The 16,324-nt window shown below is 29.9% G+C and overlaps 1 protein-coding gene across 1 annotated transcript; it reads left to right on the top strand.

The window, feature by feature from the left end:
* The first annotated feature begins 324 nt into the window (after positions 1 to 324).
* Positions 325 to 15,305, top strand: LOC113400522 (uncharacterized). The gene is made up of 5 exons (XM_026640122.2): positions 325 to 572; positions 11,847 to 12,120; positions 12,814 to 12,890; positions 13,539 to 13,698; positions 14,527 to 15,305. Exons 2-5 carry the CDS (start codon positions 11,934 to 11,936, stop codon positions 14,625 to 14,627), a joined length of 525 nt encoding a protein of 174 aa, XP_026495907.1. The 5' UTR covers positions 325 to 572; positions 11,847 to 11,933; the 3' UTR covers positions 14,628 to 15,305.
* Positions 15,306 to 16,324: the final 1,019 nt, after the last annotated feature.

Raw genomic sequence — 16,324 nt, forward strand, 5'->3', positions numbered from 1 at the left:
CCCTACCTATGGAAATTAAGATGTTAGATCCCTTGTACCTATAGCTGTACTGGCTCACTCACACGGAAGACAACAATACTAAGTATTTTTGCTCGGCAGTACCACCAAGCCGTACCACTAAGAAAATATAAAATTAATATTGAAAAAATCCAATATAGTCCAATTACCCTAGTCCAGGTGTACCTGTACGCAGACGTGCAGTAGTAAAGCAGACGTTATTCTGACGTCAAACATTGACACAAAAAATGTTAGTTATCAATTAATATAACTGATTTACACTGCTTTGATGAACAGTCACATTTTATTATCCATATACCGTTCTATCAACTATTTACTAACCACATAAAGCTACGACAGTACAGTCGTCATCATCATGCGTCAGTATCGCGCTAAACTCGTCAGTCGCTTACGGTCAGATGATCTCCGACTTGCGAGACAGCCGCGCGCTTTCGTTCCCGACTTCCCAACATTCGTGCTTTTAATCCAGTGCCTTATTGAAGTTTTACATAAAAGGAAAACATTTTGTGATTCAACAAATAGTGTATGTGCAACGATTTGGTTTAGAAGCTGAGGTAAATATTAATATGCTATCTTAATCACAATATCTCGGGAGCATTAATTGTTACGCCGATTAAGAAAATGTGTCCGTTAAGTAGACCTTGATTTTGTTTTAGAATATGTAATGTGGGTTACGTCCTTACCTTGAGACTTGTGAGTCGTGAGTTATTTCGGTTTTCTGTAAATACGCAGCGTTTATACCTTTTATCGTTTTGGAAACATTTTTGTTGCTAATAAAATCAATCAATTTTATCTATGAACATTACTTTTACTTGTGTATTGCTATATCTTCGGAAATAATGAAATATAAACAAACTTTATTCATTGATGTTAAACAAACACAAACAGAGTTCTAAACAACATATATACAATAGACAAGTTATTAATTTGAGGGAATTTTGTTTATTACTAATTCATGTAATTTATTGAATATATTAATACTTATAACTAAGATTTTTTTTAGGTTTTAATGTCAAGTGAACAACTGTTTCTCTAAATAAAAACCACGTCATCTGATCTTATAAAATACGAATGATTTTATTTTATATTCAAAGTTCTCGACAATGAAACAAATATCTAAAAATTAATATAATGTCAGCCTTCATTTGAGCATAATAATTGTAATAAATTGCATTCATATATTGTGTACTTTATTTTACGTGAATATGTCGCATATAAGTGAAACAAAGTACCGTTCGCAAAATATTACTTACATTTGCAGACGCATAAAAAAATCAGCTACGATCTACCATAATAGATATCTGGTAGCGTAAAAAAAAACATTCCAAAATAGTATATATATTAATTACTATCTTACGTTTTCCCATTTTTGGCTGTGTGAATAATGGTAGTACATAGAAAAAACTAGATTGACGTAAACAAAACAAATTCATCCATTAGAAACTACTTGTACAACTACAGTAGGTAATAATAAACATCACTATTTGTTAACAAATTGAAAATATGTATACGTATTGAAATAATCCATATTCAACTAGAAAGTACGACTAAGACTATGATGTATCTTTTATCGAACGGTTATTAAGATGATACGGATGCGCGTCCAACATCCGTGCAATATGTCGAAAATATTTGGTTGTGGGACGTAGTAGCATCGATGTGGGAGATCGACTGCCCACGCTTAACCGTAAACTGTTAACAAATTACTTACAAGCTACGTATGATACGTTAAATTATCAATTAGATACTTACCTTATTATCGGAAACCACCGTATATGTCTACTGGAGTATTTCAATGCAATACAACTCCTCCTACTTATCTACTTGACTAAGTTATATTTTAAATTCTCTTTGGGTGCGATTAGAGCAAAATTTCAAGGTCAAGTTTTCTGTCGTGGAGAGTTCAATGAACTTTACATTTCTCTTTATTTATAAATGAAATTTTACATTACCTTAAATTAAAAACATTACCTTACATTATAAACCACTAAACATATCCACATACCGACATACGTTTTATATAGGTAACATTTCTGAAACCGCAAAGTTGCTCTATTTTGTGCAATCGTGTCGAGGGTTGGCTTACAACGGTATTATATGCACTTTGGATTCCTCGTAGATACGTGAGAACACGTCTTCCCATGTCTCCTTAAACGGTGTGTCCAGATAAGGCTGTTCAAACATCAGTAACACCTGACTGTTTATCCACGATTTCCCAAGCTTTCTAATTCTCTACCTTTGTAAGCCTATCACGACTCCTTTTGTGTGAAGTAGTTAATTATACACCCTCATAAGTCATAACTTATCGAAACTAACATTCTACGAATATTTGCATACATTTTTCTTATTCATTAAATTAAAAACAATTGAATATATTTGAACAAAATAAACATTTCATTTCGTACATATTATCATAATTCCAAGTATAGTCGTATACTTTATATGGAATTATGATATGTTATTATTATTTAATATATGTATATATGATTTAACCTCTGGAATGAAAACGGTAACAATTTAACCCAGTTACAAAATATTACTCTTTTTATCGCAGTTTGTTTCCTAATTGGCGTATTCGTTAGATGAATTAGAGTATCTCAGAAACGAATAAAAGACTCATTGTAGTGATAAGAGAAAAACTATGAAAGTTCTAATTAGCGGTCATTAACCTCCCAATAATATCTGTTAATTATTATTAGTATTGAGAATCAATGATGAAAGAAGTTTTATGAGTTTTAATGATTCTAGATTTATTTTTAACAAATCAAATCAAACTTTTTGGATAATTTTAAATATTTAACCTTGTTTTAACAGCACAAAAACTTGTACTGAACGTGTAGCGGATTTTTTGCCTACAAGTCAGAGATATATATTCTGAATCGATTAAATAACAAAGCGACTTAATACAAGTTACAACTAAAACATTTTACCAAAGCTTAAATATAAAATTACGCATCGAATTTAAAAACACGGATACTTTTTAAGGAATAGAAAAAATATTGCATTTTTAGCACGTATTATTATTATTTGTAACTTTACATGTATATATATCTCTATGTCTAAATATTTATCCCCATTTTTATATATTATCGATAGTGTAGCCTCTTCCTTCCCTATATACTAAGACATTATAAAAAATATTAATCACTCTATGTAGAATATAGGTAAATTAATCATTATAATTCCAAATATATAACGCTTGCCTTTGGTTTTAGTTTATATGTTTAAGGCATGAATCGGGTTCTTTGTGCCCTTCAGATTTATTTCGAGTGACTTTAAATTTTCTTCATATTATGACTCATTTCTTTTGCATATTGGATTACACATCATAACAATATTACTGTTCGAGATGATGTCACTTTTCATTACTTAACAGTTCTGCTAAAGTTACAATAAATGTTTAATCAATACGTTTTTAATACTAATACTATTAGGTACTTATAACAAAAGAACACAAAACTGTATGATAAGTTAGCGACATGTTAAATAATAACCTTACGATAGTTAAAAGATTATTATAAATCATTTATAATATTTCAAAACACAACAAGAATTCTAGTATTCTTGAGAACAATAATCTTGAATACTTTTAACGTTATTTCGTTACATTGTTAGGTAGACACGTACCGGGAAAAATTTACTACCACAATTGAAAAATTGATATTAATCGAAACAGACCTCCTCAATTAATGGCGATTATAAGTACCGGTCGGAAAGAGGGCTTTAGGCGTAATCGAACGTAACTAGTCGTCGACCTTGTTATCTACTCAATGTTAAGTCAACGAGGTCCACGACCATACACGGTTTTTGCGAACATAAATAAGACATAACGTAACACGAAACGCAGAACGCTCAATGTCATCACGTTATCTGTATAAAGGTGACGTGTCAGGAAGCATATTCATAAAACAAAATGTAATCAGGTACTAAGAATTTTATAATTTAATGTAATGATTTATCAACCACGAGTTAGTTATATTTATAAGAAATGATTTCAATTATTTTTTTTAATATTGAAATGTTGTCTAAGTAAAAGGAATAAAATTGTCATTTTAAGTATAAATGTCCCAATGTTGAGTGAGGGCCTCTCTACTTAAGGTTTGAAACTAATTCCACGACTCTGCCACCTTTAATTAAATTTTAATTATTATTAATTTTATTTAGACGTTATTAATTAAAATTAAAAAAAACATATTGTGAAAAAAATTGTCATCGTTTAAATAAATACAAATTTACAAGAATTTGACTCAAAGGTTATAAGTCAAATGGCAAATTATACTGTGAGAAACAAATGAAATCCTTGTCTTTGTCGAATTTTATGCAAAATACCATATTACCTTACCAATGCACTCGTGAATTTTAAGAACGCAATGCTTACATTACGCATAATAGTCGAGATATTAATGAATGAATGTCACGCCTTTGGCGTTACACACACGAACACAGGAGCATTTGGCCGAGCAGAACGATGACGTCACTCGCGGTTGCGCCGGCCTTCTCGTGGTTGTATCACTAAAATAAAATAACCGGCATGCGATGACGGCAGCTTATGTCACTTTTACTGGGAACTTATGCAGGGCCATTTTATTTATGATATAACTGGTATTATCCCTCTGTCAGCATTAAAAAAAAATACAATCATTCAGACTTTTAAAAGATATACCTACACAGAGACATAATATTTAATATTTTTATTATGAAATCAGGACACTAAAATTATTTTTTGCTTTATTTTTGTAATCTTAATTATAGATTACAAAAATAAGGCAACATAAAAGGATAACATAAATACACATTATAAATAAATTAAACGAAAACAATATAAAATTGTTAGTTATAATTATTTATTGATTGTTTGAAAGATAATGCGTAAATTCTACTCAAAAAATGTTATTTTGTTTTACACACGCGGATCTGCACTCTACTTAATACATACATATATTTCACACACAACTACATTATTTGTAGAGAAACTGTAAATAACGATACAAGGTCAATGCTAATGAATAATGTTTACTTCTCTTCACGTAACCTTTGCTAACAATTATTATTATGTACAACAGCAAAATGGCGTAAATATAAGCGTTTTTTTTTTCATTTGCTATGATAGAATCTACTCTATCTATTACGAAAATTTAAAATTAAAAACTACCTACTTTATTCAGATATAGTTTTACAAGCAATTTTCAATCGTGATTTTTCATTTAATAAACTCATGTAAGTTTATTAAATGAAAAGTTATCGTCAGTACGACGACCAGGAAACCCTTTTCCACGAGTGTCAAGTCAAGTGAATGTCAAGCAAATAAATTTAAAATCGACGTATCTCCGGCCTAAAAGTTAACAAGCAACTACTTCATCCACGCTTTTTATCATCTGTAGTGTTACTACAATATATAACTAATTTTATGAATATTTTTCTAACACTAGTTGTGTTCCGCAATTTCACTCGCAATTTTGGAATATAAATGCATGTTTCATTCATACACGTGATAAGTATATTAATAGCTTACATTTTGCCAGATTGGTTGACGCTTAGACTAGTAGTTTGAAATTAGATGTAGTTAAATGTAGTCTATAATAACTATCCTCGATAAATATTTTAGAGTTTTCTCTAGACCTTTATAACAAAATTTTATTTTAATTTATTTATAGCAATTTCCAAAATTTTCAATAATCATTGATATTTTACAAGTATTTAATAATAATATTACATAAACGTATGTAAACGATCGTTCTTTGATCGAACTTTAGTTACGGCTACGCAGCAAGAATTCGTATACACATGATATACTAAATACTTAATTTCATTTTTCTATCGAAAAAAGTTACAGCGAAGCGAATGTTTAACGAATAGTTGATAATATACGTTTTCATATAAAGGTTATAACATGTAGGGCTAACCTTTGAAGTCTTGATATTGTGGATCAATTTCTGACACTTAAACCACAAACAAAGTTCTTATATTCTTATAAGTTACTTGATACTTGTGAGATACGTACAATTAAAGCATGCGATTACAGGGTTGAATCTCTGGGAACAGCCACTTAAGATCGTAATAAACGTCTTAAGTGTGATTAAACTGGGTTACATAGTTTTGAATTTAAACTAGTCTCTTTATATAACAAAGTTTTGCATATAAGTATAGTTGTGGTTGATAATCGTTTTTTTATAAAATGTATTGATAATAGATGCATAATACTCATTGATCATTGATTAAAATAAGACGGCATATATTTTACAATGTTCACGTATTATATATAGATTAGTTTATGTATATTTATATTGTTGAAGACGATTTGCTTTTATATAAATAGTACATTTATTTACTTTGGGTCTGAAGATGTTATTTGTACAACATTCAGCGTTACAAAGTAAGGCATATCCGATTTCATTTATACATGTATATATATCATTGGAAAATAGCGATAACTATCAATGAACTCGGAAATCAAAAGCGTGAAAGTAAACTTTTTAGTCTACGTTCATAATGGCAATGGCACGAACATACTCTGACCTTCATCGGTGAGCCAAGATTAGGCGTTCGTAGTCAACTTTATTCTGCCAAGATCGCTAAAGTTTTTGTTTTGTTACTGAGTACAAATGTATCTCATTGTAAATGACTAACAATCTTCAGATGAACCAAAATGTTGTTGTATAATACATTTTGAATCGATCTCTAATATATGCTTACATTTGCTTCATAATCAGGTGGTAATAAAATTAGCATACCTGCCCACTATATTTACTATGAAATTTATTATTTATAGTCATAGTCATAGAAATTCCAAAAATGAATAAAAAATACCGAAGCTACTAAAACCTAATTTATAAATATACGCGGCGCGTGTGCCAACTGCCGATGCCGGCCCGTTACCGTGAACGGGACGACTGAGAGTCGTGGTCGGTACACGCGCGAATATAACTATGGCGTCCGCACGGCGCTGATTTTGTTAATTTAAGCTACCTATTTTATATATTTTCAGTCTCCTTATAAGATTAGGTAAGTTCTAAGAGACAACCGCTAAGAAATTATCACTCTTTTTTTCACAAATATTGCTTGTTTTACGTGTACGTTTTGAACTAAATATACTATTGAGCATACAAGCCATTGAGTAATCAAATTATATATTTAATTTAAATGTCTAATAATGTGATATTTATATAACACAGTAGAATTATTCAATCATTAAATATTCAGTTCGGAAATACGTGTTATGTATTAGGAACTAGCTTATTAGAAAGTTCGACAAGCGTTTATCTAAAAGATGATAGAGTAGAGTTTAATGTTCCATTTATTTGCGCAAACGCTGCCAAACGTTCAAGCTGTGATCGGAATAAAAACGTCGCTGTTTTCTTTTAATATTTTATTAATATAAATGTACTCGTATTAATTAATATACTTATAATATTGTTCTGATAGAATTTCGGCCTAGTCAACGTCGCAAGTCTAGCGAACTCGAACTCTGGTACTAGACCAACAGGTGTACTCTCGATTCCTTCGCCGTCATATTCTGATAAAATTATATCAAGTATAGAACTACCACTTTTACATGTTTCTCTAGATATGGGAATGTATCACAGCTAACTTCTTAACTTTAGGTTACAACTGAAAATTCCTTCACGAAAAACCCTAATATCTTTATTTATTTATTTGTTAAAATAAAAAACAATTGTATCAATTCAACAAATTGATATAATTAATTCTGTTGTAAATAAAACACGTAGAAAAGATTTACTCAAAATTACCAATATTTATTATCAATCCTTCAAATATTTATAAAAAATATAGTTTGGGTACTGCAATGCCAAATCTATTCTATCAATTTAAAGGATAGTTTATCTCTCGTTAGTTAATAAACAGATTATATACTATGTAGCTACCATATGTGTTCATCGCCACGATTGTTGGAATGAATATGTTTTCATTGCTGATATTGCATTGGACATTGCTATTCCTAAACTAGTAACGTGAGTTCTTTAAATAATATGTGATTAACTTGAGAAGTGTCTTAAATTTTTAACAAAAAACATGTACCACAAGCAATCAATTAAACACAATATAAATTTTGTTGCTCTGTAATAATAAATTAACTTTTAAATGTATGTAATATAAATGATTATTGCAATGAAAGAAACTTGCTTGTATTTAATCTACCTTAGATGGAGGAAATAATAATAAAAATGTTAGTGCGTCAACTACAGTTGCATTAATTGGAGTATATAAGAAGCGTAGCAATAACACAGGGACTATTATGGTCATCAAGTGTTGCGCAATAATCCGACAAACAAAGGCTGAATGTATGTTGTAGTACTATAAACATTATACATACCACGCCCGAAATGGAGCCACGCGCTGATTTATTAGCTGAGCGTTAACATACTTTATGGTTTGAACTGTCTTACAGATTTGTTTACAAAATCTGCTTGTATATTTTCATGCTCCGCGTTGACATGTGATCCAGTTAATCTAAATTTTAATACTGCTTGGAACAAATTAGTAAAACGGTATTAGACTCTGACGAACCATTACAATATCTATATAAACATCTTTATGATAGTTGTATAATTAACTTGTTACAACTTAAATATTTATTTATATGAGAAATAAAATCAAAAAACTGGATTTTTACCTTCTTCAAAGACTATTTGGAATTCCTTTATAAATTGCCGCTGTTACTAATGAGCTAAATTAAAATATGCATAATAATTTAAATAACTTTATTCCTGTATCATTTCCTATAGAAATAAATACAATATTCGTTCAATGATCCGTATCGAACTCTTTGTTATTGCGAAATGTATTCCAGACATCCAAAATTAGTTAATGGCTGGTAAAAGGTTAGGCGTGGCGTAAAGCAATACTGTGTATATTATATCTGTTGGTGGTTGATATTTACTGTAACATTAAGGCTAGGCTATCTGCAATCTAGGCCAGGCCAGGTCAATGTCAGGAAAGGCGAGGGTTATCGTGCCACTTGCGACGCCCCCATTGGAAAATCAGATATCCTTCCTGTTGCAAAAATCGTTTTATAACTACATATTATTAACATTTATATGTCTCTAATATTTATGCATATTTTGTTTTTGTATTTATAATAACGATGAGTATAACAACTTATTAAATTTAATTAGAATCAATATAAACGTACAATTTATTAAACATGCGGCTCAGACGCGCGGAAAGATTATTATACCTACCAACATATAATTAAGATTTTAATAGTAATTAAAATGTTGGGACTCTGATACGAGTAAATCTTCCTTTACCGCTATCAATTTTTTCAACGATATTTAATAAAATATCCAAAAATGACAACTGGTTATTAGAAATAAAATTAATAGATATTTATATTTTCAAACGTAAAATTAATAATTTTATAATATAATCTCAATAATTTATTGATTAACATTTTAAAATTAAAACGGTTATTTAAACATGAATATATAGTGTATATCATTATTACACCAATGAACATATATAATACAAACTATGTATATAACGGTGAATAGACGATTATGACGTTCACATACAAGAAAAGATCAACATGTTTTATTTTTAGTAAACTTATTTTAAGCGAACACGTCACATAGTAAAGTTTATTTTTTAGATTGTTTCTCGAATATATATAATCTATATATAATAATGATACAATGATAATATGCTAAACTTATCATTTTAGTCATTCGTAATAAACAATAAATTAAAAAGTTTTAAAAGAATAATTACGATGTATTGAAAATGAAAATCATTGAAATGTTGAATACCATGAAAACAATTCATTATATACACACATCATATGCATGTAACGAAACGTAGTTATATGCAACGAAAAATAATAATAAAACGATCCTATCTTGAATCACAGGAAACAGAAAATTTCGCAATAGTCATCCCAAATAATGCTATTCGTTCCAGAATTAGATGCATCAACCATTCCATTATAGAGTTCATTTTTGTTACAAAATATTATACGCTCTCGTTGCTCGACCTCTATTCAATACGGGTGCTGTGTATCGAAGCTATTAATAATGTTTACATTTCAACTAAAATTAAACAACGGATTCGATAATTATGTACTACCTATATAAAGGTGTGTTATTATGGATATGAAATCGTTCTATTGTTTCGATTATTTCTTAAAGCAATTATTTAATTGGTACTTATCCATATGAGCTAGTTTAAGAATCGAGTTGGTCGTATACAATGTTATCTTTGCCAAATTGATTGACATATTTGCTTATTAGAATCACGATATTTCAGTCTGAAACTAAAACTATCAATGCTCCAGTAAATTATACGGAAGTAAATATACGAAGCAATCTAAATTTTATACACACAGTGGACATTTTAAGACATCTTCTCCTTTTAGCAAATTTAATATGTCAACACATTCATCGGGAGTCGTTGACAGTAGACTTTTTTTTTTAAAACTTTCCACGTGGATTTTTGTCGCGCGCCACCTCTAATGAGACGAACGCGTGTGTTTTTCAAAATAGATATTAACTTAGAACCAGCTAAATATACAGAAAATACTATACACTCGGCCCGACTTCGCACAAGGGTTACATAAAACATTTATTTTAAAGTACAAATATACAAAGAGATATTCTAGGTTATTTTAGGCTTTTTCTTTCAAGATTCTTCCCGGTCGTATATAGAATAGATCATCAAATAATCACAATCGCATCAATAGTTTAATAGCATTGATAACAAACATACAAACATTTATTTTTATATATATAATATAGAACATCTACAACGACTACAGGACTTAATTTTACTATAATACACAAACTGTACATACATGTTGTTTATGCGGACGAAAATTTGATATATATTTAATATAGAAACCATTGGTAACAGGATTTTATATTTAAAGGTTATGTAATTGCAGTTCGGCTCTTCGTGGCTTTTGTACTCTGTCGAAGTCAATCTTAACGGATAAAATCAGTTTCAAAATCCGGACTAGCGGCACTGAATAGTCATGTACGTAATTTGTATATAGGTATAATTAAATATGTAGATTATAAAATTTATATCGTGCTCAACGGTGAAGTATTCAGGAAATATTGTAAAGATATTTGCATTAACATTCTATTTGTATGACAAAACGTAATATATTACAGCATGAAATTGTCGTTTATACTCCGTTAGTCCCTCTGTATGTCTCTTTGTTAGTTTATCACGAGTAATCATAATGAAATTTGACATGGTGGTTGTCAATGGCTTGGATATTGATGTAGAAAAATATTTAAGGTGACGAATACGCGGTTTTTTTTTATTAAATTTAATTCTTAATTAATTTAAATGTAGTAGGTTGGCAGGCTTTAATATGTCTGGTGGTAAGTGGTCACCACCGCTTATAGACAGTGGCAGTATAAAATTATAAATTCATATATCGCCACTGCGCCACCAACTTTTTTTTATGTCATATCGGTAGTTGGAATGGCAAATAGGCCGCCTATGGTATGTGCTCACCGTCTAAAGATATAGATTTTGGTACCTACTGTGAGAAATATTAACCATACATCATATCACCAATGGGCCACCCACTTTAGTAACTAAGATTTTATGTCCCTTGTGCTCTGGCACAACACACACACTTAACACACTTAGACTGGCTCACTCACCATTCAAATCGTATTGTTTTTGTCGGTAGAATAAGGGCTACCGTTAATGAAGAATTGGTTAGCTTTAACAAACACTGAAAACAACACTATAATTATAAATCGTTTTCACATCCTTCTTTAATATGAAATAAATAAAAAAAACACTTTGTCCAGACTTATCATAATGACCTTAAAATATACTGTTCTCTATTCCAGAAACCATGAAACGGTGAAACGCTTTCACGAAGCCGATGAAATACTGTCAGCTATTATAATTTACTTTAAGCGAAAACAAAGATCAAAATGAGAAGATTACAGAAGTGCTGTTGTTGTGCGTCGACGCGGACCGGGACGATTTTCACCGGCGTATTAGGAATTATTCTCTCCATCGCCACGATTATCACCGTGTGGATTGCTAACAAGCATAATGTTTCCTACAGGACATTTATCTTCGCGGAGGACTTCGATAAAAAGTTATCAGATATGGATAGTGAGTATCTAAAAATGCTCAGTTTCAGTTAATTTAATTCTGAATCATTCTATTTTTGAAATATAATACTTTTGGAATAAGCACAAAATCTTTTGCTCATTAGGAGAGAAGGTCTTTGTCCAGAAATGTAACATTTAATGTCTGTTACTTTTTTTTAAAATACGATGCAAGTAATTAACAATATAACGATATCGTATAACTTGCTTAAGTACAAAAACTAGTCTCCTAAATAAAGAATAATATTGAATTGTGTCATTAACGAAGACTATTGCACGAGCAACTGCACAAGTGAGAGCGTAGAACACAGGTTTATTCTTATGGTTCGATGAACAGCATTCAGATTCGTCCGGGACAGATTATCGTAATCATAGGTATTGATTAGGTAGAAATGGGCGCAGCTGTAGAGCCTTAGGCAGACCAAAAATTGGGAAATAAGGTTAAAAAATTCATTTCTAATGAATTTGTTAAAGCCGAAACATTTCTCTTATTTGAATAGGATGATTGCATATCTTCGTAACACAGTAAAAAACGTACTTATTAATAAAATTGCGCTGTGGTAGAAAAAATATATTTTAGGAAGTTAGAAAACGGTAAAGTGCCCCGACACGGTTATTGCGATCCTGCCACTATATTATATAATTGATGTTTATATTAATAACACATGTACATCAAATAACCTTATTTTCTTTTCAGTTCCCAGGATAATATTAACGGTCAACTTGTGTTTCACAATTTTAATATGCGCACTACTCATCGTGGCAGTTTTAAAGGTACATTTACCTAATATATTTTTTCTAAAAATTTAGACCCTCAGTAAGTCAACGGTGAGTTGGAATCACACGGGCTATTGTTATCAGCTGTTAACATAAGCTGTAAAGCTTTCTTATATAAGCAGTACCCTGCAAGAAATAATTCTTAGCATCCTTAAAGAAGAATTTAATTTCTACATCCTATATTAGTAATTTAATGTTAACTTTGGTTTTAATGCTTATCAGACGTCATTTACGGTAAGAATCTTTCAAATAATTCAAAAATTCTTAAATACCATCTAAATGTTACTTTAAATTTGATACATACATAATTTACTTTTGTTTTTTTTAATTTAAAGTAGGTAATGTTGTCGATACTATTTTACTTGCCATGTTTTTTTATTTTTTATTTAATTCAAAACATCCACGGGCTCACAGTTGCCCGTGCCTTTTTTTACTTGTTACTTTTATACATTTTAGCGTTTTATATTTTATTAATTCTCATGTTGTATTCTTCCATAATTGTAGGAGTATCTTGAAACAGTGTATATTAAACTAATAGTTTGTATTTTTATATATACTTCTGTTAGCGTTTCTTTTTATGAAATGAATAAATTAAACAAACATATAATATTAAAATATAACTTAACCTGTTATTCAAATTTCCAGAGACGCTCGTGGTTGATGCTGCCGTGGGTGGTGCTCGGTATCGTGCTGGCGATTGGATTACTCATAAGCGTCCTCCATACTTCAATTACCTACTACCTCGATGAACAGGACCACGTCATTTTAGCCACTTGCATCCTAATTGGCGGACTGATATATTTGGGTAAGGTTTTTATAAGTTTTTATGTGATAAATTAAATTGAATAAAAAAAACATATTTATGTCAAATATTTATAAAACAAGTCAAAGTGAGCAATATGTTTAAATGTAGTATGCACAATTATCAACTATAAATAGAAATATGATCTATAGGTCTGTCGTTTATTGCTCATTCACTCTTCTCTCTCTCTCTCTCTCTCTCTCTCTCTCTCTCTCTCTCACTCATTTTTGAGGTCAGTGCATTATGTTATAACATTGAATGAATAGGATTATGCAAACTTTTACGGACGATATAAGCGACGCTCCAGGCATACATACATAAGTCACCTAAAGGTTAAGGTGATTGAACATGATGGTGAAGGTGACATGATTGTACAATATATTAATAATCTATATAAATAGGAACTCTTTATTATGAATTTATTAAAAACAGAAAAAAAAAAATTGTACATACTGCAAGAAAATCGACCAAATCTAATTCTATGACTTTTGATTTCTTATTTGACTAATTGCATGTGAACTTTTGTTATATAAAGTTCCTACCATTTACATTTATTTCGTTAATACAGCACACAAAAACTAGTCAAACCGCTAAGCTAAGCCGATATCCGAAAATACCTACAAGGAAATACACTCAGAACGAAATTAATGGAGCGTGGGCTAGAAAGATAATAGGCATAAAATTAAATTTTGTTCGTCTCATTATGGTCAAATAACGAATACGTCTTTTAATTGTCTATTAATTAATGAATCTAATTAAAAAAGGGCGTGATCTATATTTTTAATGAAACTCTTTGTCCAATTACTAATAAATGAATTATAATTGTTTCAGGCATATACCTCTATCTATGGGCAGTTGTATTCAGCCATTATCTAGATGTTCGCGACGAAGAAGAACGGGGTCGATACCGAAAAGCTCCATACAAACGATAAAAAAACCACTGAAACAACTCATACATTATAAACTGTTATGAGCGCCTTTATATGTCGTCAGTGATATTTATCAACATCTCACGTGAAAAAAATAATATTATGTTCATTTTAGATTAACAAAATTGGTAAAATTATATAGATTGAATGTTTGTAAGAAGTATCGTGCATATAAATTGACGACGATATTATAATATATTACGTTAATTGCTTTATAATAAGTACGAAAGGCTTTATGTAATAAACAAGTAAGAAACTGAAGATTATATTAATATTAATCGATTGTGTGAAGTACAAAAATATATAAATAATATCAACGAATATCAACTTCGGTGATAAATTATTGTTTGAGAGTATTCTTGTAATTGCAAAGATTGAATCTTTTCTTTATTTACCTTCAAAATATATGACACAAAATATGTGATTTATATACAGAGACAATAAATAATATTATATACAATTTACAATTTTAATGAATTATACTATAAAAATATCTAAAAAAGAGATAAAAAACTGACTAAGTAATTACACCATTATAAAATAATAATATTTATATAAACAAAGAATATTTTTATTTTTGTAATATAAGTTACCATGTTTTATATGTTATTAAATATTTAACTTATTTTATTAAAATCAAATAATGTATTTTTTTTAATTAAACGTATTTTACGTACCTAAGTCTTGTTGCTATTTATTTAAGAGATATTCAACCGGCCCATATAAACTTCAGCTTTAATTCCGCACCTACAAAAACAACTCTTATAATATTAAAAAGTTCCTTCATGCCGTATATTTTCTTGCATGATAATTTATTTGTTATGTTGCGTTTATACAAACTAATCGAATATTGAAAGCACTTCAATCCCTTTTGAACTTTTTATTTAAAAAAACATTAACTTCAATCTGTTTTTATATATTATCGTCGAAGTCGTATACTTTTTGTCATTTTACCGCTTCTACTTAAACATCGTTAATATATCATTTGAACTGAATAACTAATTTATTAATATATAACCAGAAATATCTTAAGTTTTCATTAAATAAAATATCTTAACATTGACAAAAAAACTTTCATTAAAAAATTAGTTATAATAATATTTCATGTACAAAACCTGAAGATTCGTTATCGTTATTGACGTAAATAGCATTCTAAGCGATTGAAGATTGGTCGTGATCATTTATATATTTTTCCATTACAGCTTATCATCTTGTTAAATATTATATTTTAGAAGGGTGTATCGACGTGGAGGTAAAATGTTTCATTTTAAATTAATTTATTTTAATTTTATGACAGATATATGACATCTTAGAGTTGCTTGTTATGTCATGTTAGTCTACCTCTATTTCTGTTTATGTTTTTATGATAATTCGTAGAGACATCATTGTTATTTTTTTTTCTAATGTTTTAATTGTTTATTTATGCATCCGTCAACAATAAATAAAAACAATCTATTACTACAAATGAGGAATCTTTCTACTTTATTTCAGCAACCTTCATAAGATGGAAATTTCATTTGAAAGAAAAAGAGTACACGTTACCGATGCTGGACAAGGTTAAATTTTCTTGTCAAATTTACGACGAATTACCATCAAATCAATATAAGAGCCGAGATGGCCCAGTGGTTAGAACGCGTGCATCTTAACCGATGATTTCGGGTTCAAACCCAGGCAGGCACCACTGAATTTTCATGTGCTTA

The sequence above is a fragment of the Vanessa tameamea genome, chromosome 9 (genome assembly GCF_037043105.1).
Source record: "Vanessa tameamea isolate UH-Manoa-2023 chromosome 9, ilVanTame1 primary haplotype, whole genome shotgun sequence".
Classification (NCBI taxonomy): Eukaryota; Metazoa; Arthropoda; class Insecta; order Lepidoptera; family Nymphalidae; genus Vanessa; species Vanessa tameamea.